Here is a 19712-nt window from a genome sequence, read left to right on the forward strand (position 1 = left end):
AATGGCACAATCTCAGCTCACTTCAACCTCCGCCTCCCGGGTTCAAGCAATTCTTCTGCCTCAGCCTCCCGAGTAGCTGGAATTACAGGCACCTGCCACCATGCCCAGATAATTTTTTTGTATTTTTTTTTTTAGAAGAGATGGGGTTTCACCTGTTGGTCAGGCTGGTCTTAAATTCCTGACCTCAGGTGATCCACTCACTTCAGCCTCCCAAACTGCTGGGATCACAGGCGTGAGCTGCCGCGCCCAGCAAGTTTTAGCCAATTTCTAACAGAGAAGGCAAGTTTGAGTTTCTTCCTGCGTCTAGGATGGTGGAGAGTAGACATCGACTTGAGACCCATTTTTAGGTAAGAAGCTGATTTGGTCTTTCTTTCATTTTTTTCTTTCTTTCTTTGTCTTGAAAATTGCCCGTAATGACTAAAGGTTAAAATTGACAACAGCTGGTCTTAATTTCTCCTTACCATTACGGCGCTAACTGATCATATTGTTGGTTTTCTTTGCTGTCGTCCAGTCTTTCTCCCTTTGGATTTGACCAACTCTACCTGTCTTGGTCAAATCCTAATGAGAATTCCTAATTATGGAAACAAGGCCTCTGAATAAGCTAAAATTTCTCACAGCTATAAAAATAAAAAAACATGGGCTTAGTTTGTATTTATTGTCTTAATTTTCTTCCACCCTATTCCTTCCCCTTTGCCATCTTCAGTACAAAGAAAAAATCTATAGAAGGCCTCTATTGACTGGAATTCCTCAAATAACTCAAAACAAAGGTGCCACTCATCCCTTTTAGAGTGTTCTGTTTTCTTTTTGGAGTTTCAAGAGTCATAGGCAGATTCTTCTTCGGTCTAAAGTTCTGCTCTCCTGTATTGCATTATCTGACCTCTTTGGCTTTCCGGGATACCAAAGATTATCTTGCACTGTGTGAGGATTTGAGCTTGGTGTGTGTAATGGCGGACGACAGATACAAGGCTGGGGGTGACTGAGAACAGTTTACAGGAAGTGGTCTTAGATTTGTTTTTCCTTCTGGGAAGATGTTATTTAAGATTCTAATTCTAGTTTGCAAGTACACTTTTAAAAGTGTCTTCTCCATTGCCTTTCCTCCTGGAATTAATCTTGATTGGCTGCTCTATGCACATGTAGGAGGAAGTGAACTGTCCTTTTCATAGATAAATGAGAGACTGAGTTTCCACAGCTTCAAAGAGAAAGGGCATTTTGCTCTTCCCAGTTGAAAGGTGTCCCTGAGTGACAGGGGACTGAGTGGGAATGTCAGGGGGTTGACCCTCCCATGATGTGCAGTGGCCCTACAGGGAACTTCAAACAAAATTAGTTTAAAAAGGCTCATCCGGGAAGTGCATATAGGAACTGGTCACCCTATGCTTTCAGCCCTCCTAGAGGTGCTAGACCTCCAGACAGAGAAACTGAGTCACATTGTGTGTGACACACTGTGGAGTCCCACCCACAACCAGCACACTTTGCCCTACTCCACCAAACTCTAGACCACAGCTCAGTTCCTTGTTTTTTTTAAACTTTTTTTTTTTTCTTGAGATGGAGTTTCATTCTTGTTGCCCAAGATGGAGTGCAATGGCATGATCTCAGCTCACTGCAACCTCCGCCTCCCAGTTTGAAGCAATTCTCCTGCCTCAGTCTCCCGAGTAACTGGTATTACAGGCACCTGTCACCACACCTGGCTAATTTTTGTATTTTTAGAAGAGATGGGGTTTTACCATATTGGTCCAGCTGGTCTCAAACTCCTGACCTCAGGCAATCCGCCCACCTCGGCCTCCCAAAGTGTTGGGATTATAGGCGTGAGCCATCGCACCCAGCTCAGTTCCTTCTTTTAAGAAAAAATGTGGGCAATTAATCAACTAGGAATCAGGACTAACAAGGAGAATGATCCCTCTCAGGCTCCCTGTTTGGTTTTACGACCCTCTACTCGCAAGTGGTGGTGTAAATAGAATGAAACACCAGGTTTTCTAATACTCCAGCTGGTTACACATTGGGTCTGCTCTTGTGTACTTTTTAAATTGATGGGCAAATCACCTCAAGGAGAATTCAGAGCCTGCAGGTCAATCTGCAACTATAAAGTTCTGAAGTTCTCTATGGCTCTGCTTTCTTTCTTTTTTCTTTTTCTAATTCAGTCCCCATGGAGGCTGCCAAAAATTGCCAATGCCAACTATATTTCAGGTCGTCATGGCAGGGCTTTGGGAAAAGTTTTCAATTACCGCCTCGGATAAACCTCACTGGCTACAATACTGCCACTGCGCAAAGCTCCGCTTTCTTTTCTGCCCGCTTTAAGTCTGTTGTTATTTTTCTACTGAGTTAAAATCTACTGTTTGTATCCAACCATTTCTTTTGTTACTGTTTTTGTAAACCAATGAGTTTGTATTTATATCTCATGGCTATTGTTCTGAAGTAAAAGCTATAGGATCTTTGGTTGTATAAGTGTGTATGTGTGTTTCTGTGTACATACATGCACTCTGTTGTGTTTTGGGCCACAGGTAACAAATAGGCTACTGGCCAACATGGTGAAACCCTGTCTCTACTAAAAATACAAAAAAAAAAAAAAAAAAATTAGCCAGGTGTGGTGGGGCACGCTTGTACTCCCAGCTACTTGGGAGGCTGAGGCAAAAGAATCTCCTGAACCCAGGAGGTGGAGGTTGCAGAGATCTCGAGATCGTGCCACTGCATTCCAGCCTGGGCCACAGAGTAAGACTCTGTCTCCAAAAAAAAAAAAAAAAAAAAAAAAGAAGAAGAGTAGTTTACATGACTTAAGTAAAATCTTTAATTAGCTTTAAAATTATTGGTAAAGTAATATTATAAATGTTTTAAGAATTAACATACATTTTTGTTTACATTTATTGATCAAGTGATTTCATACTTTGCTGAATACCATAAGGTGTCAAAATTTGGCATAAGGGTTATAAAACTATAAACCCAGCAAAAAACAATAATTTTTGCTTGTGTTTTTAATAAAAAAGACTAATATTGTTGATTTAATGAAAACAGCTAAATCTTGAATTATTGGTAAAATAACCATATATTTAATCTTAAGGTACTTACTTAGGCACTCACCTGAAATTCACAGGCTGTAAAAATGGTTGACAGGGAAATAAATTTAAGTCATGTTTATCACAATTTTCATAAATAATCTAGGTGTTGTAGCCCATTTTCACATTGCTATAAATAACTACGCAAGACTGGGTAATCTATAAAGGAGAGAGGTCTGCAGTTCGACTCACTAGCATAGCTGGGGAGGCCTCAGGAAACTTACAATCAAGGCAGAAGGCAAAGAGGAAGCAAGGCACCTTCTTCATAAGGCAGCAGAAGGGAGAATTAATGTAGGAGGAACTACCAAACACATAAAATTATCAAATCTCATGAGAACTCACTCACTGTCAGGAGAACAGCATGGGTAAACCACTCTCATGATTCAATTATCTCCACCAGGTCTGTCCCTTGACACATGGGGATTATGGGGATTATATATCAAGATGAGATTTGGTGGGGACACAAGCCTAACCATATCATTTGGTAAACTATTAAAATAATTAGGTAAATGTAATAGAATAAATACTTGTAAACAGACTTGTCATAAATTAGAATCTAAAGTTAAATTAAATATTTCATTAAGTGATTTCATTAAATGGGTATTTTTCAATTAAAAAATTGTATTGTAGGGAAACATTCTTTCTAAAAAATATGTTCTTATTAAAAGGTGGGTAAATTTTTTTTTTTTTTTTTTTTTTTTTTTTGAGATGGAATCTCACTCTGTCGTCCAGGTTGGAGTACAGTGACGTGATCTCAGCTCATTGCAACCTCCGCCTCCTGGGTTCAAGCAATTCTTCTGCCTCAGCCTCCAAAGTAGCTGGGACTACAGGCAGATGCCACCATGCTCGGCTAATTTTTTGTATTTTTAGTAAAGACAAGGTTTCACCACTTTAGCCAGGATGGTCTTGACCTCCTGACCTCATGATCCACCTGCCTCCACATCCCAAAGTGCTGGGATTACAGGCGTGAGCCACTGTGCTCAGCCAAAAAGTGGATAATACTTGTCTATTCAAAGCTTATTTAATGGTTATGTGTAAAACAAGGTAAAAGGAACCAGGAGATAAGAGAGATGCAAAGAAAGTTATAGAATTAAAGAGGTATTTTTGGTAAGAAAGCTTAGAAGAATTTTATATGAGAAAGAGTCTTATATGGTGAATTTTTGTTCTAAAATAAAATGACTGGGTTGTTCAAGAAAGAGGAATATTCAGGACAAGCCAAAAGTCCAAGCATGTTGTAAATGGTCAAAGTTGTAATAAGGTTAGTAAAAAAGGAATTTATAAAAATGCAATTAATTGGCTGTAATTAAAGGAAATTATAGTAAATAGTTTTTCTAAAAATTGAACTTTGATATTAAAAATATGCTCTTACAAACTAAAGAATTGGTTAAAACAAGATTTCATTTAAAATAGTTACTTAATGTGATATGGTTAGGTTTTGTACCCCATTTTCATCTTGAATTTTAATTTCTAGATGTTGAGGGAGAGATCTGGTGGGAGATGATTCGATCATGGGAGAAGTTTCCCGCTTGCTGTTCTTGTTTTTTTGTTTTGTTTTGTTTTTGAGATGAAGTCTCGCTCTTGTCCCCCAGCCTGGACAGAGTGAGACTGCAATGGTGCAATCTCAGTTCACTGCAACCTCCACCTCCCACATTCAAGTGATTCTCCTGCCTCAGCCTCCCAAGTAGCTGGGATTACAGGCACCTGCCACCATGCCTGGCTAATTTTTTGTATTTTTAGTAGAGACTGGGTTTCACCATGTTGGCCATGCTGGTCTCAAACTCCTGACCTCAGGTGATCCACCCACATTAACCTCCCAAAGTTCTGGGATTACAGGCATGAACCACCATGCCCAGTCCATGCTGTTCTTGTGATAGTGAGGGAGTTCTCAGAAGATCTGATGATTTTATAAATGGCAGTTTCCCCTGGGCTTTTCATGCTCTCTCTCTTGCCAGCTGCCATTTAAGACATGCCTACTTTCCCTTCCACCATGATTATAAGTTTCCTGAGGCCTCTCCATCCATGCAGAACTGTGAGTTGATTAAACCTCTTTTCTTTAAAATTACCCAGTCTTTGGCAATTTGTTAATGAGCAGTGTGAAAATACACAATGCAAGAAGTTTTTAATTTTTAAATTCTATAGTCTATTTCTTTTTCTTTCTTTATTATTATTATTAATATTATTTTGGAGATGGAGTTTCACTCTTGTTGCCCACACTGGAGTTCAATGGCTTCAATGGCATGATCTCCGCTCACTGCAACCTCTGCCTCCTGGGCTCAAGTGATTCTCTTGCCTCAGCCTCCTGAATAGCTGGGATTACAGGCATGCACCACCACATTTGGCTGATTTTGTATTTTTAGTAGAGACAGGGTTTCACCATGTTGGCCAGGCTGGTTTCAAACTCCTGACCTCATGATCCACCTGCCTCAGCCTCCCAAAGTGCTGGGATTACAGGAGTGAGCCACAGTGCCTGGCCTTAAATTCTATAATCTATTTCTTTTTGAAATTATTCAGATTGATATCTCAGAAGCTGTACACTGCTATTTCAGCATCTTCTCTCTTTTTGAGAAGGCCTGGGATGGCAACTCTCTCCTTTAACTTTGGTTGTAACTTTTAAAATTAATAGTCTAAAGTAAGGGAGATAATTTTTGAAAATGGATGAATGAAAAATTGTTTGGGTCTGCTTTTGTCTGCATGTCTGTTATATCTGTAGGTTTACATGTGTCATGAGGAAGTGATATTTCACTGTAAACTGTATGAAAGAGTTCTAACCATTTGACTTAAAGAAAACTAACAGCTTATCAGACTGATAGAAACTAGCTCAGATCCCCTTCAATTTATGACTTTGTAATCTTTGGTAAGATTAATTTGGTAAATTTAATCTCAAAATTATCTGCAGTCATTTGTAATCTTAAAGTCATGTTATGTTAAATTAAGTAACCTTAAGTTTTTTGTTTTTGTTTTTTTTCCACTGGGAGTTTGGGTTACTAAGAGTTTAATATAGGACTGTAAAAGGTGTTTTTGGTGAAGTTTATAAAACACAAGGGTGGGTCGGGTACAGTGTTTCGTGTCTGTAATCCTAGCACTTTGGGAGGGCAAGGCGGGTGGATCACGAGGTCAAGAGATAGAGACCATTCTGGTGAAACCGCATTTCTACTAAAAATACAAAAATTAGCTGGGCATGGTGGCGTGCACCTGTATGTAGTCCCAGCTACTTGGGAGGCTGAGGCTGGGGAATCTCTTGAACCCAGAAGGCAGAGGTTGCAGTGAGCTGAGATCGAGCCACTGCACTCCAGCCTGAGTGACATAGTGAGATTCCATCTCAAAAAAAAACCCCCCCAAAAAAAACACATACACACAAGGATGTAGCTCTTGCTAAAGAAAATATAATTTTTTTCTAGTTAGGAAACCATTTAAGAGTCACTTTAAGATAAAGAAAAAATTACAGAGATAAAACTAAATGGATAAAATGAGAAAAATTAAGGCAGGGCAATAAAAGTTACCTCTGAGACCTGTGGTACAGAGAAGATAGTCAATGTGAGGGAAGGGCAAAACCAGGTAACTACTAAACCATAGGGTGTAATGTAAAGGAATTGTTCCTTTTTGTAGGTTGGTGTCATCAGCTTCTTGAGAAACTTTTATTATAATGGATAGCAAAAATATTATATAACTACTTTTAGGACAAATCCTTAATTTTAAATCCTACAGAAGGAAAGAGCTTGTTTGGGTTGATGTAAAACCCATAGCTCACTATTAAACAGTCACTGATAGGCTGGGCCTGGTGTCTTATGCCTGTAGTCCCAGCACTTTGGGAGGCCAAAGTGGGCAGATCACCTGAGGCTAGGAGTTTGAGACCAGTCTGACCAACATGGAGAAACCACGGCTCTACAAAAAGTACAAAATTAGCTGGGCGTGGTGGTGCATGCCTGTAACCTCAGCTACTTGGGAGGCTGAGGCAGGAGAATTGCTTGAACCTGGGAGGCAGAGGTTGTGGTGAGCTGAGATTGCACCATTGCACTCCAGTCTAGTCAACAAGAGCAAAACTCCATCTCAAAAGAAAAAAAAAATTACTGATAAGTACATATGATCCAAATGTACAGAATATGATTCCTGAGAGAACAGCCAGCCTAGTGGCCACTGTAAGATCCTTTTTCCCTGTAAGATCTGTTTTCCTTGCCTGACTGCCCTCTAAAATACCAAGTGGAGCACCCTAGATGAAGCACTTAATATGCTTCATGTGTGAGACATGTGGGACTGGCTTTCTGATGACCAAGACATTCTCCCACTGAATATGCCTATTACCCAGGTCATGGTAAATCTGGGGATTAAGGGAGCCCGTTTTTACATGGGTACCTCTCCCACAGAATCATGCAACTGTTTGAGAGGCCTTATCAAATTTGCTGTCCTTCCCTCATGGGACATAAAACATTGGGGTAATTAACAAAAAAAAAAAAAAAAAAAAAAAGAGAAAGGAAAAACGGAGTCGAAGGACTCTCCCTAGAAGGGGTGATGAAAACATCATCCTTTGGCCAGGCATGGTGGCTCATTCCTGTAATCCCAGCACTTTGGGAGGCCAAGGCAGGCGGATCACGAGGTCAGGAATTTGAGACCAGCCTGGCCAATATGGTGAAACCCAGTCTCTACTAAAAATATAAAAATTAGCTGAGTGTGGTGGTGCATGCCTGTAGTCCCAGCTACTTGGGAGGCTGAGGCAGAAGAATCGCTTAAACCTGGGAGGCAGAGGTTACAGTGAGCCGAGATCATGCCACTGCACTCCAGTCTGAGTGACAGAGCAAGACTCCTTCTCAAAGAAAAAAAAAAAAGAATATATCACCCTTTTTGATGGTTATTCACTGTTTGCCCCAGATTGGAAAATTAAAAAAAAAAAAAAATCAAAAGGCAAAGGTTATCATGAGAAAGCTGACATTGCCTGGGGCAATGCTGAGGCAAATTAGGATAAAAAATTGGCAGAAGAGCCTGAGTCCCTTGGCTTAACTCCCTGCTGGGAACCCAAGCCTTTTTTCACCAGAAAAGGTAAAAGGACCAGGGGGTAAAAAAGAAAAGTTCTTGGGACCAGAACATAAAAATGTACTGGTTGATAGGATTATGAAATTTGAGATGTTTACATAAACAGGCTTTATGTAAGTTAGTTGTAACTCCTTTATCTAAGTGTCTTGTGAAAATGGGTGCTGTCTGGGAGGTGGGGATTGCAAGGTTGCAGTGAACCGAGATCGTGCCATTGCACTCCAGCCTGGGCAAGGAGCGAAACTATGTCTAAAAAGAGCAGATTTACATGCCTTCAGTTTTATGGTATTGATAAGGAAAACATCCCTCAGTTAGATACACTGCATTCAGTGCCACTGCACTCCAGCCTGGGCAACAGAGTGAGACTCTGACTCAGGAAAAAAAAAAAAAGAATTTCCTGCTTCCTATAGAATTAAAATAAAATAATTATTGAGAGGATAATAGGATAAAGATACCTTGTGACTCACCCAGCCTCCAGGGTGTAATACTCCTGTTATAAGTTGTACAGGTAGATATATATGAAAAAATTTTTTTGAACAATGCTTATGTTTTGTATAGCTAATTGCTGTAAGTCTCTAACTAAAACCAAGATTATAGTAGCTCAATGCATAGAAGTTTAAAATGAGTTGATTTTGTAAGCTCACCTTTGGCTTTTTGTTTGTTCACTTTCTACTTAAAAGAAAAAAATAATTTTAAAGGCCAATGAATGCCTGTCCATGTCCATTCCTGTCTGGTCTAGAGCAATTAATTGGCTGTAAGTCTTGTTGGCTGTTAAGTCTTGTTGACTGTAAGTCCCTTGGCCACATGGAGTCCCACAGAGGGACAGGATGGACATGGGGCAGGCAGCCATGTCACCCAGGCAATGCTATGGAACAAAATTAAAATTTGGTGGCCATTGAAGTTGTCTCTGGCAAATCTTGGCCAGAAGGGGGAGAATGTAAACTAAAAATAAAATTCAAAGGCCTCACCATCCACCCTGCAACCATCTGAATAGACTCCCTCCTCGGCCAGGGCACTCTAAAATTTAACCTGAAAGGCTGGTTGAGGTCATGACGGGAAGCATGCCTCATTATATCCCTCCAGCATTGACATCAACGCAAACCTTAAGTCTGATAAGAAACATTTACAATCTATTTTCTCTGAAGCCTTCATCTTCATGATAAAACCTAGGTCTCCAAAACCCCTCATCTTAACCCAAACATTCCTTTCTGCTGATGATTACTCTTTCAACCAATTGCCAATCAGAATATGTTTAAATCTAACTGTGGCCTGGAAGCCCCTGGCCCTGCCTTTGAGTTGTCCCGCCCTCCAGATCCAACCATTGTAAATCCTACATGTTCTGATTGATGTATTATGTCTCCTTAAAATGTATAAAAGCAAGCAGTACTTTGACCACTTTGGGCACATGTCCTCAGGACCTCCTGAGACTGTGTCATGGGTATATCCTTAACCTTGGCAAAATAAACTTCGTAAATTGATCGAAACTTGTCCCAGATACTGTCTGGTTTACACAGCTTACACCTAGTGGGGGTAGTTTAAGAGACACTTTGGATACATTATCTTGTTTAATCCTCATAGCAACTCTTAAAGGCAGTTGGAAGCTAAGAAATTTGCCCAAAAGGGTAAAGCCAGGTCAGGTGTGGTTTAAGAGGCAGGCTCTAGCATTGAGGTAAAAATCTCAGTTTTCTGCTGCCACCTTCCAGAGAGCCAAGAGAACCCACTCTTGCCTTCCAAGGAACATGCCTGAAAGTTATAAGAGTTGGGTAGGTGACTACAGCATGCATCCATGAAGAACTCTAGCTCTGAGATCTATTCACATCTTGGCTTTGTCACCCATTAACTTTGTAACCTTGGTCAAGTTACTGAGTCTCTCTATCCATAGTTTTCTTACCTGTTTAAGAGAGTAATAAGGCTGTATTGAGTTTCCTTTTTTTTTTTTCCTGAGAAATACCCAGTCCCACTTCTGTTGACAGTGACCACATTTTGCTTTCCCTATTCCCAGTTGGGAGAAATGGGGGTGTGGGAGGCATGTTATTCAAGCTAGCCAGTGACATGCTCTCTGGAAATGAATCTTCAGTGGGATAACCCAAAGATTAAATCCCACTGGAGCTCATTCATCTAGATGCCCTGACAAAAATCTTGCCAGTTTCTGCACCTCAGACAAGGCATCTTCTCCATTCCTCATCTTATATGACTACTTCTGCTTCTCCTTCATTCTGTGAGCTCCCTCTACAACCTGCCCCACCAAATCTAGTAATTTTTCTGTTTAAGTTCATTAGAGCCAGTTTTTATTGCTTACAACAATAACAATAAAAACCCCTACTTGATCCAAACACCTACCTTGCAATGCTGTAAAAATTAAATGATACCAAGTGTGTCAAGTGCCTAGCTCAGTCCTGGCAGCAGAGCAACCAGTCAATAGGTGGTGACAGCTGTCTGTCAGCTACCACTTGGGGCAGGGCACAGGGAGGCAGAGGGGAGATTGTTACTGGTGTGCATTCCACTGAGAAAAACCTTCCCCCAGGAGATAGAAGGACAAACAGGAGGGAGGGAAGTCCAGGCTATGATATGCTCATTTATTCCAAATGTCTTTATTGAAACAGAATGACAAAGCAAGAAAGAATGAGGTCTGGGAGGATGTCTTTGGGTGCAGGATGGAGCCCAGACCCAGTGGTTACAGTGTGGAGCTCTTTCCCTGTCCCCTGACTCTGGCCAGGGAAGTGAACGCAAAGCAGCAGGGAGGAGGCAGGGTGGGGGCAGCCCTCTGAGCTCTCCACGATGGCTGGTGTGAGGTACCTCTGAGCCTTCTGGGCAGCCCTCCCTTCCCTACTCAGTCTTCCCGATCTTGCCACCTTTCTGTGTGGGCCAGCCTCCCGTCAGGGTACTCAGAGGCCACTCAGAGGGCAGGGTTGGGGGTGGCAAGCAGCGGGACATGGTCACAGCGGTTAGGGGGTGGCTGTCGCAGCAGGGAAGGCCGGCGACACAGCTCCCCATCCCGGAGGACCTCGGGCAGGAGCTTGCGCTTGGTCTCCGGCAGCAGCATAATGCTGAGAATGCAGAGGAGGGCGCAGGCTGCCAGTACCACGTGCTGCAGGAAGGCTCCATGGCCCATGTGGAGGCGCTGGGCCGGGCCGCTCAGCCCCCCCAAGCGCCCCCAGTGCCATGATCAGGCCTAGGCCACGGCCCCTAGGGGAGACAGAGGGGAATAGCCCAGCCCACAGCTGTGCCCTTGCCTACCCTTTTCCCGCAGACCCCTCCTCCAGCCTGCAGGCACTGTCCTCAGGCAGAAGGACCTGGCTCTGCCCCCAGGGGCACCCATTATCTCACCGAACAGTGGTGGGGATGACTTCAGCAGCAAGGAGGGTGCTGAGGATGGCGGCAGCTTGGGAGGAGAAGAGCCCAAGGACAGAGAAAGTGGTGACGGCAGCCTCATTCAGATCTGGAGAAGCAAGAGGGATGATATGAACGGAGGTGTGGAGGCCAAGGCTGGCCTAGTCCCCGGTGTCATCCCCTTGGCTCTCTGTTCCCATGGGTCTAGCTGGGCAGGCTCTGGGCATTCAGTAATTGACTGGGAGAGCAGACAGGGCATGTGGCCAGGTAGAGGCTTGTGGAAGAGCTGGGCAGGGTCTGGGGCTTGTCTTGGGAGGCCTGTGCCAGAAGAAATGGCTGAGCCTGTCTGAAGCACCTCTGTCGGGTTTCCCTTGTTGAGCCCACACTGTGGGGAAGGTAGGATGCTCACAATCCCACAGGCCCAGCAGGACGAGGGAAGCAATGCCGGTCAGGGTCATGGAGAGAAGAAGGATGCCCCGGCGGCCAAATCGGTCCACGGTAACACCCAGGAAGACACAGGCCAGGGCTGCGGTGCCGCTGGCCAGCAGAGAGCACAGGTAGAAGTCTGATGGGCTCCCTCCTCCTCCCACAGGCTGGTAGCAGTGGCGAATGGCATGGGCAATGAAGCTGTGAGAAGGGGTGGGGAAGCAAAGAACAGAGTCTGAATCCCCTCCTGCAGCCTTCCACCATGCTGATGATCCTCTGCAGGGGTCCCTCCCACCCAGCCAGCCCCCATTCCAGCTACTGGCCAGGCCCTCAGCCCAGACACCCAGGCTCACTTGGTGAAGCCCAGGATAAGTAGATTTTTCCAGATGTTGCGGTAGTTGAGGAGGGAAGCGAAGGAAAAGGAGGATGTTGCAGGGAGAGGGCAGGTATTCTCCAGGTCTTTGGGAGAGAGAGAGGAGCTGTCAGAAGAAAACCCTGAGAAGACAGGATCCTCCCACATGGGTGGTACGGACTCTGGGGAAGGTGGCACAGCTGCAACCATTCAGAGGGCACTGTCATGTGTGCAAGTGAGGCAACACTCGCAGGGACCCCATCTCTTACCCTGCAGGGCCTCCTGGGCTTCCTCCCCTAGCATCTGCCCATGGGGCCGGTTTCGCTCAGCCAGGATCCTCAGCACAGACTGAGCCTCTTCGATCTGCCGCTTCACTATCAGCCACCGCGCGGACTCCAGGAACAGACCAGGCCAGCTGTGGGCAGGGTGGAAGGGGTACACTGTGAGGCCTCCCCTCTCCTGATCTAGGGGTGGGAAACACCCACCTCTGAGGGACTGGGGCTGGGGTAGGCCTGGACCAGGAGTGGTCGGAGAAGAGGAGGGGTCTTTGGGCTAGGGCTAGTTTGGAGGCAGAGATGGGAATTGCCAGATGACAGGTGAAGGGCAATACTGACCCATAAAACAGGAAGAGGATGCAGGGAGCGGTGATCATTCGCTGCAGGAATCGCCAATCCTTAGAGACAAGGGCCAGGCCCAGGAACAGGAAGTGCCCTCCCACCCCCACCAACTCCCCTGCCAGGGCCACCCGAAGCCTCTGTGTTGGGTCGCACAGCTCCAGGCCTGGAGATACAGCAGGGGTGGAAAGAGGAGAGGGAGGCCAGGGAGGAAGAAGGCACAAGAGAGAAGAGGAGAGAGGGAGGGAGGAGGACAGAGAGCGAGGTCAGACCCAGAGTGGAGGCTGCAGCCCTTGCCTCCCTTGCTAACCTCTGGGTGACATGGATTGGAGAGACTGTTCAGTCCTCTCTCCTCTCCTGCTCAAACCTAGGAGGGCTCTAGGGCCAGAGTCCCTGGTGAGTGTTCAGCATTTCCAGTTTATAGGCCCTTTCACATCAGGCCTCTTATTTGACCTTCACATTAACCCTTGTCCAAGGTCACACAGCCAGGGACAATCCTTGTCCCTGGACTTCCTGCTCCCAGGGAATAGCATCTTATTCCCTGGGAGCAGTAAGTCCGGGGCAAAGACTTTAAAGATTGTGGGGAGGGGGAGACAGGTGTGGAGAGAAGCAAGAGCCCTGGATTCTTTAAGGGCCTGGGCAGAAAGATAGCTGAGATTCTAGGCAGCTGAAATGTGGCCTAGGGGGCAGTGGGGACAGCCTGGGGATGCAGGCAGGTAGGCATGACACCCAAGGGAGGGAATTCTGGGAGGGTGGCACTTACGCATTAGGTAGACACCCAGGTCAACACCGGCAAGCAGAAAGCCGAGGAGGAATCGGAGTGCCATCACGCCTGTGGAGGAGCCTGCAGCAGCCCCTCCTACTCCACAGGGACCCACCAGCCCCAAGGTCAGCAACACAATCCCACGACGGCCAAACCTAGAAAGTGGAAAGGGCTTTCGGTCACCCAGACTCTCTGGTGGTGGGGAGGTTGCTGGGTGAAACGGAGTTGCACACTTCAGAGCTAGAGGTTTGAGAATGAAGATCTGAGAGCAAGAGCTGGACAGAGGCTTGAGAAGATGGGATGGGATGGGGACCATGGGTGTGGCTGTGATTCTGTAAGAGGTGGGAACATTGACTCTTGCGGATGAGGGCTATTGTTCAGAGATTAGGGCACTTGTCATTGGATGTGAAATCACTCATCAGAAGGGATGGTATATTGCTTAGGAGATTTGGGACCATTCATCCTTAGGAATAGAGCTAAGGGTCAGTGGGGATGGAGTTTGTCTTGCTCAGACTGTTCAGAGGAGATTTGGGGGAGGGTCATTGATATATGGAGTCAAACTATTAACCTGTGGAGGGGAGCTATTGGCCACTTATGCATGGGGATACTACTGGTCAGCGAAGGTAAAGTTAATGATATTAGGGGACCGAGTAATTGGTTTTTGGAGATGAGACCATTGTTCCATGGAGGTGGGACACTGGTCTATTAATATGTTAAGGATGTTGAGTAGGGGCCAAGTGCAGTGGCTCAAGCTTGTAATTCCAGCACTTTGGGAGGCCAAGGAGGGCAGATCACCTAAAGTCAGGAGTTCAAGACCAGCCTGGCCAACATGGTGAAACCTGGTCTCTACTAAAAATATAAAAATTTGCCAGGTGTGGTGGCACACACCTGTAGTCCCAGCTACTTGGGAGGCTGAGGCAGGAGAATCACTTGAACTCGGGAGGTGGATGTTGCAGTGAGCAGAGACTGCACCACTGCACTCCAGCCTGAGTAACAGAGCGAGACTCCATCTCAAAAAAAAAAAAGAAAAGAAGAAAGGTCAGTGGGCAGTGGGGACATGGTCATGGGCCTGTTAATCTGTGGGGTAGGACTATTGATCAGTGGGAAGAACTATTAATCCATGGGGATAATCAGTAAGGATAAGGACACAGACCAGGAGAGATGACACTATTGGTAAGTGATGATGGTCACTAACTATGAGTTAGTGAAGACATGATTACTGATCCTTGGAGGCTGGGCTATTGATCTTTGGGGATAAGACCACTGATCTATGGAGATGAAGATAGGGAGCCTGTGGTCATTGGAAATCAGGCACCAATCCCTGGGAGTTAGGCTATTGACCTAATGGCGTGGGGCATTTTTCCATTAGGATGGACTTATTGACTAATGTGCTGAAGACTACTGATTTTAGGAGACCAAATTATTGATCTTTGGGGATAAAACCATTGTTCTATAGGAATGAGGCTACTGGTCTGTGGCACTGAGGCCACTGATGCATAGGGATGGGCCATTGACCTGTGGGTTTAGGGTCATTGGTCCACAGAGGTATGTGACTACTGGGCAGTGAAAATGGGTACTGATTTTAAGGAATTAACTACTGAGTGTTGGGATGCCTTTGATCCATAGACGTTGAACTATTTATCCACTTGGATGGAATTGTGGATCAATGGGACTGAGTCTAATCCTCCATGAGGATGTTCAGTGCAGTGAGAGCACCTGGTCAGTGGTGATGGTGACCAGAATCAGAGAAGAGATTTTTGATCTGTGGGAAGAGTTATTGGTTGCTGGGATTGGGCAGTTGATCTCTGCAGGTGAAGCTACTGACTCATGGAAATGAGGATTTTGTGAGAGAATCTCAAATCCCTGAGGATCCATGAGGGTGGGACTATTATTCATCCACAGAGGCTGAGGTCATTTGGTGGCAGGCATGGGGCTGTGGGTTATTGAGTTGGAGGGTATTTTCTTTGGAGATAGTTATTGACTTGTAGGGGAGGGGCCGCTGGTCAGAAATGGGGTAATTTGTTCGTGAAGTTGAACTACTGGTCAGTGGGAATGGAGCTGTTGGTGTTTAGGAATTAACATATTGATCTTCAGGAATGAGGTCATTGACATGGAGCTGACAGTCCACGTGGGCTATTAGTGGGGATGAGACTATTCTCTGGTGAGATGAGGCCATTGATTCACGGATCGGGGGCCACTAATCAGTGGGAATGGGGCCAATAGTCCATGGAGGTCGAGTCATTCCCTTGCACGTAGGAGGTAGGGAAGGTGTATTTCTTGATGGGGAGTGAAGTTGAGACAAGGGTAAGCCATTGAATAGAAGTCTGGAGAAGACTGTAGAGTCCAGTGAATCGTCTTCGACCTCTTGCAAACGCCCGCTGCTTGGGCTAGCTTCCCTAGCACCCCCTCCTTTCTACCAGCCCTGCCCCCACGACAGCCCTCACCTGTCTGCGGGGTAACCCAGGAACAGGTAGCCGGAGGCAAAGCCCAAGATGAAGAGGATCTGCTCCAGGATCACCTGCCAGCCCAGGTCACACACCAGATCCCACTGGGGATGTGAGAAGGGTGCAGCGGGCGTGAGGCCCAGCCCTCGCCGCTCTCTGCCCGCCCCCAGACCCGCGGCCCGCCTGGCCGCCTCACCTGGCCGATGGCGTTGGTGGTGAGCACCGGCAGGCCATTATAGTCCCAATCCTTGAGGCAATGGTTGAAGTCCGGCGGTGCGAAGCCGCTGCACGAGGGGTCGGTACTGGTGGCAACACGGCTGGCGGCGCTAGCTGCTAGGGCCGCGCTGGCGACGCTGACGCCGCTGGCATTGGGGGGCTGCTCCCAGCCAGTGGCATTGGGGGGGAAGACCCCGTAATGGCAATGCAGCGGAGGCGCCAGCGTGAAGATGGGGTCCGAGGCCATGCCCAGCGCCACGAAGAGCACCGGCAGGCAGCAGAGGCCGAGCTGCAGCTGCTGGCCGCCGCCCAGCGCCCCCACCTGGGCGAGCAGAGCCTCAAAGCTGAGGGGGCCGGGGGGCACGGCCAGCGACAGGCTGCTGCCCAGTCCGTCGCCGCCCGCGTCGCCCTCCCCCTCCCGCTCGCGCTCCCGCTCACCCTGCAGCTGCTCCGTGGGCACCGCATCTCCGAGGGTCCCGACCTGCTGTTGGGGGGCAGGGGGTGGCAGGAAAAGGGTGAAGCGGAGGAAACCGCAGAGCAAGGGCAGGGGGCGGGCCGGAGCGAGGGCTAGGCAGGCAGTCAGGGGCGCGGGATGCGCAGGAGGAAAATGCCGGGCGCTCGGCGGGGGCGGGGGTGCGGGGAGAGGATGGCGTCGCCACCTGGGGCGTGGGCACTTACTCCGTTGGAGGTGGGGGTGATCTCTACAGTGTTGTCGATTTTGCCGCCGCCCCCGCCATTGGGCTCGGGGGTCCCAGTAGCCACCCGGGGAGCCAGCTTGCCGACCGCAGGGCCCCTGCCGGCCTGCCCCGAAAGGATGCGCTGTCCTCTGGCCCAGTTGCGTGCCGGCTGCCCCGACACAGAGAACCCGAAGAGATCCCGCTCTGCAGCTCTGCAGCCGCAGGCGCCTCCTCGGTCTCTGCGATCCCTGCGCTGCTTTCCCCTCCCCTTCCTCTAGACTCTCCTCCCCTTCCCACGTCAGCAGAACCTTCGGTCCAGACTCTTCGTCACAGAGAGGAAGGGGGGCCAGGGCCCAGGGGAGGGAGGGGAAGGGGGCTCTGTCGTCTCTTTCCTGGGTCTGCGGGCCATTGCGGTAAAAAGGAAAAAAAGCTGAAGGATAGTAGCTAGTCCAGGCAGATGCCAGAGATTCTTCCTCTGCTTCCAATCATTTGCCATCACTCATTCATTCATTCATCCACTCATTCACTAATCAGTAAAATTTAAGTGTCTCCTACGTTTTAGGACTTGCACTTGACTTTAAGGTTAATAGGGTAGACAAGGTCCACCTTGGAAACCATTACTCCAGGGAGACGGACATATAAGCTGGCTACTGCAGTCCAACTTATGCATATGGAAGACTGGCTTGGCCCTGTATTCAGCCCTAGCTAGCTTCAGTCCTCTACAAGGAGATCACTTCCCTAGGTTTCACCACTCCCATCCTGGTTGAATCTCCATTTCTCAACAGCATTTGGCACTGTTGACCCCCTCTTTCTCTAAACACTGTCTTCCTTGGCTGCTAAGTCCCTTCTGCTCCCCTTTTCTCCACTGCAGAAACCATCTTCCAGGTCATGGCATTGGTGCTGAGCATGGGCAGGCCATTATAGTCCTGGTTCTTGAGGCAGTGGTTGAAGTTCAGCGGGGTGAAGCAACTGCAGGAAGGGTCTGTTATTGGTAGTGACAAGGCTGGTGGTGCTGGCTTCTAGGGCCATTCCTGTCTGTATCATTTAGACACCATCGTTCAGTGTCTGGAATCCTAGAGACAGCCCTAGGCCCTTCTCTCATTTCACACTCTCCACCTTGGGATCTCACCCATGCCCGCAGCTTCAATCACCACCCATACAAACAATACAAACCTGATGCCCAAACTGACAACTCCAGCTTCCACCTCTGTTCTGAGCTCCAGACCCACCTCTTATCTGACCTTCACCTTGGATGACTCACAGGGACCTCCAACTCGGTATGTTCAAGACCAAACTCGTGCCTTCCCCCTATAACTTGGTTGTCCTCCACTGCTTCTTTCTGCAGTGAATGGCACCCTCAACATCGCATTGCTTCCAGATGCTCAGGCAATAGGCCTTAAAGCTTTTTCTTCCTTACCCATGTTGAATCATTTACAAAATTCTGTCCATTTTACCTCCTATATATTCTCAGATATCCCACATCTCTCCATCTCTACCAGTAATGGACAAACTACCTGTTGGAAAGATCACTTTGGCTCCCTAATTCCTAACTGACATTCTGCTTCCACTTTGTTTATACATCCCTGCCACCCATATGTCATTTATAGTGCAGATGGAATGATCTTTTCAAAATGCAGATCTGATCGTGTGCCTTCCCTGCTAAGCAGCCTTCAGTGGTGTCTCCTCACTGCCAAGGTGAATATTAAAACTCTAGATACCTCATACATAGTTCTGCATGCCGGGTCATATGTGCTCTGTAGTTCCTTCTCACTTATTTCCCCAAACTCTCTGCTTTCCAGCCACAGACCTTCCTCTAGTTTTCCCAGTGCCACAAGGCCTTTGAACAAGCTGGTTCCTGCACCTAAAAAGCTTCTTAGTCACATTTCCCTCATCCTTCAGCTCTCAGCTCAAGCATCTTTGCTAGAGAAGCCTTCCCTAACCTCTAGAATTGCTACTCAAAGTGTGGTTCATGAACTAGCAGCATACCTGGGAGCTCATTAGAAATACAGAATCCCAGACCCTTGAATCCTAATCTGTATTTTAACCAGATCCCCAGGTATAGGTATAATACATTAAAGGTAGAGACACACTTCTCTAAGAGATTTGTTACCTGATAGGTGCTTCAATCTCTAATCGTAGGTAAGGGCTGGAAAGGAGTTTTCTATCATGGTCAGCCAGAAAATCATTCCCCCTTCTCTCCACTGAACCACACCTTTAACTTAACTCCTCTGTTCAGAAATTTTCCATATATGGGAAATTCTTTTTTTGAGACAGGATCTCACTCTCTTGCCCAGGCTAGAGCACAGTGGCTTGATCACAGCTCATTGCAGTCTCCACCTCCCTGGCTCAAGTGATCCTTCTACCTCTGCCTCCCAAGTAGCTGGGACTACATGCACATGCTACCACACTTGGCTAATTTTTTGATGTTTTGTTAAGACAGGGTCTCACTGTGTTGCCAAGGCTGGTCTCATACTCTTGAATTCAAGCAGTGCTCTAGCCTCAGCCTCCCAAAGTGCTGGGATAAAGGTGCGAGCCACCACGCCATGCAGATCCTCCAGAAAATGGTTTGTCCAGAAGGATGATGAGTAGGTCATCCTGCGATATCTACCTGGGAAGCTGAGTGAAAGCCTGGACCCTCTTGGGGTCACTTAAGGAAGAGGGTGCCCAGACTGGCCAGCAGCAGTCTCTAGTTGGCCAGAGCTATCCTGTGGTGCAAAGCTGAGGCTGGGCCTTTAGTTGGGGTGGCCTTTCCAGGACGGCACATTTCAAGGTCCTTGTGTGGCCAGCTTCTCTCCACATTGACACCTCTCTAATGACATCATTG

The 19712-nt window shown here is 47.0% G+C and overlaps 1 protein-coding gene and 1 pseudogene across 1 annotated transcript; both read right to left on the bottom strand.

Annotated features, from left to right (window-relative positions):
* Nucleotides 1–2136: 2136 nt before the first annotated feature.
* On the bottom strand, nt 2137–2267 carry LOC116541494 (annotated as a pseudogene).
* An 8354-nt stretch (nt 2268–10621) lies between these two features.
* Nucleotides 10622–19178, bottom strand: SLC22A17 (solute carrier family 22 member 17). Its single transcript, XM_032265440.1, is given in 11 exon segments — nt 10622–11214; nt 11216–11252; nt 11394–11505; nt 11806–12023; nt 12176–12281; nt 12444–12589; nt 12789–12954; nt 13552–13706; nt 15996–16099; nt 16192–16695; nt 16890–19178. Coding segments are annotated over 10 exon segments (1563 nt in total). The 5' UTR covers nt 16459–16695; nt 16890–19178; the 3' UTR covers nt 10622–10962.
* Nucleotides 19179–19712: the final 534 nt, after the last annotated feature.

This window comes from Sapajus apella, unplaced genomic scaffold, assembly GCF_009761245.1.
Source record: "Sapajus apella isolate SASKATOON/1434 unplaced genomic scaffold, GSC_monkey_1.0 scaffold151, whole genome shotgun sequence".
Taxonomy (NCBI): domain Eukaryota; kingdom Metazoa; phylum Chordata; class Mammalia; order Primates; family Cebidae; genus Sapajus; species Sapajus apella.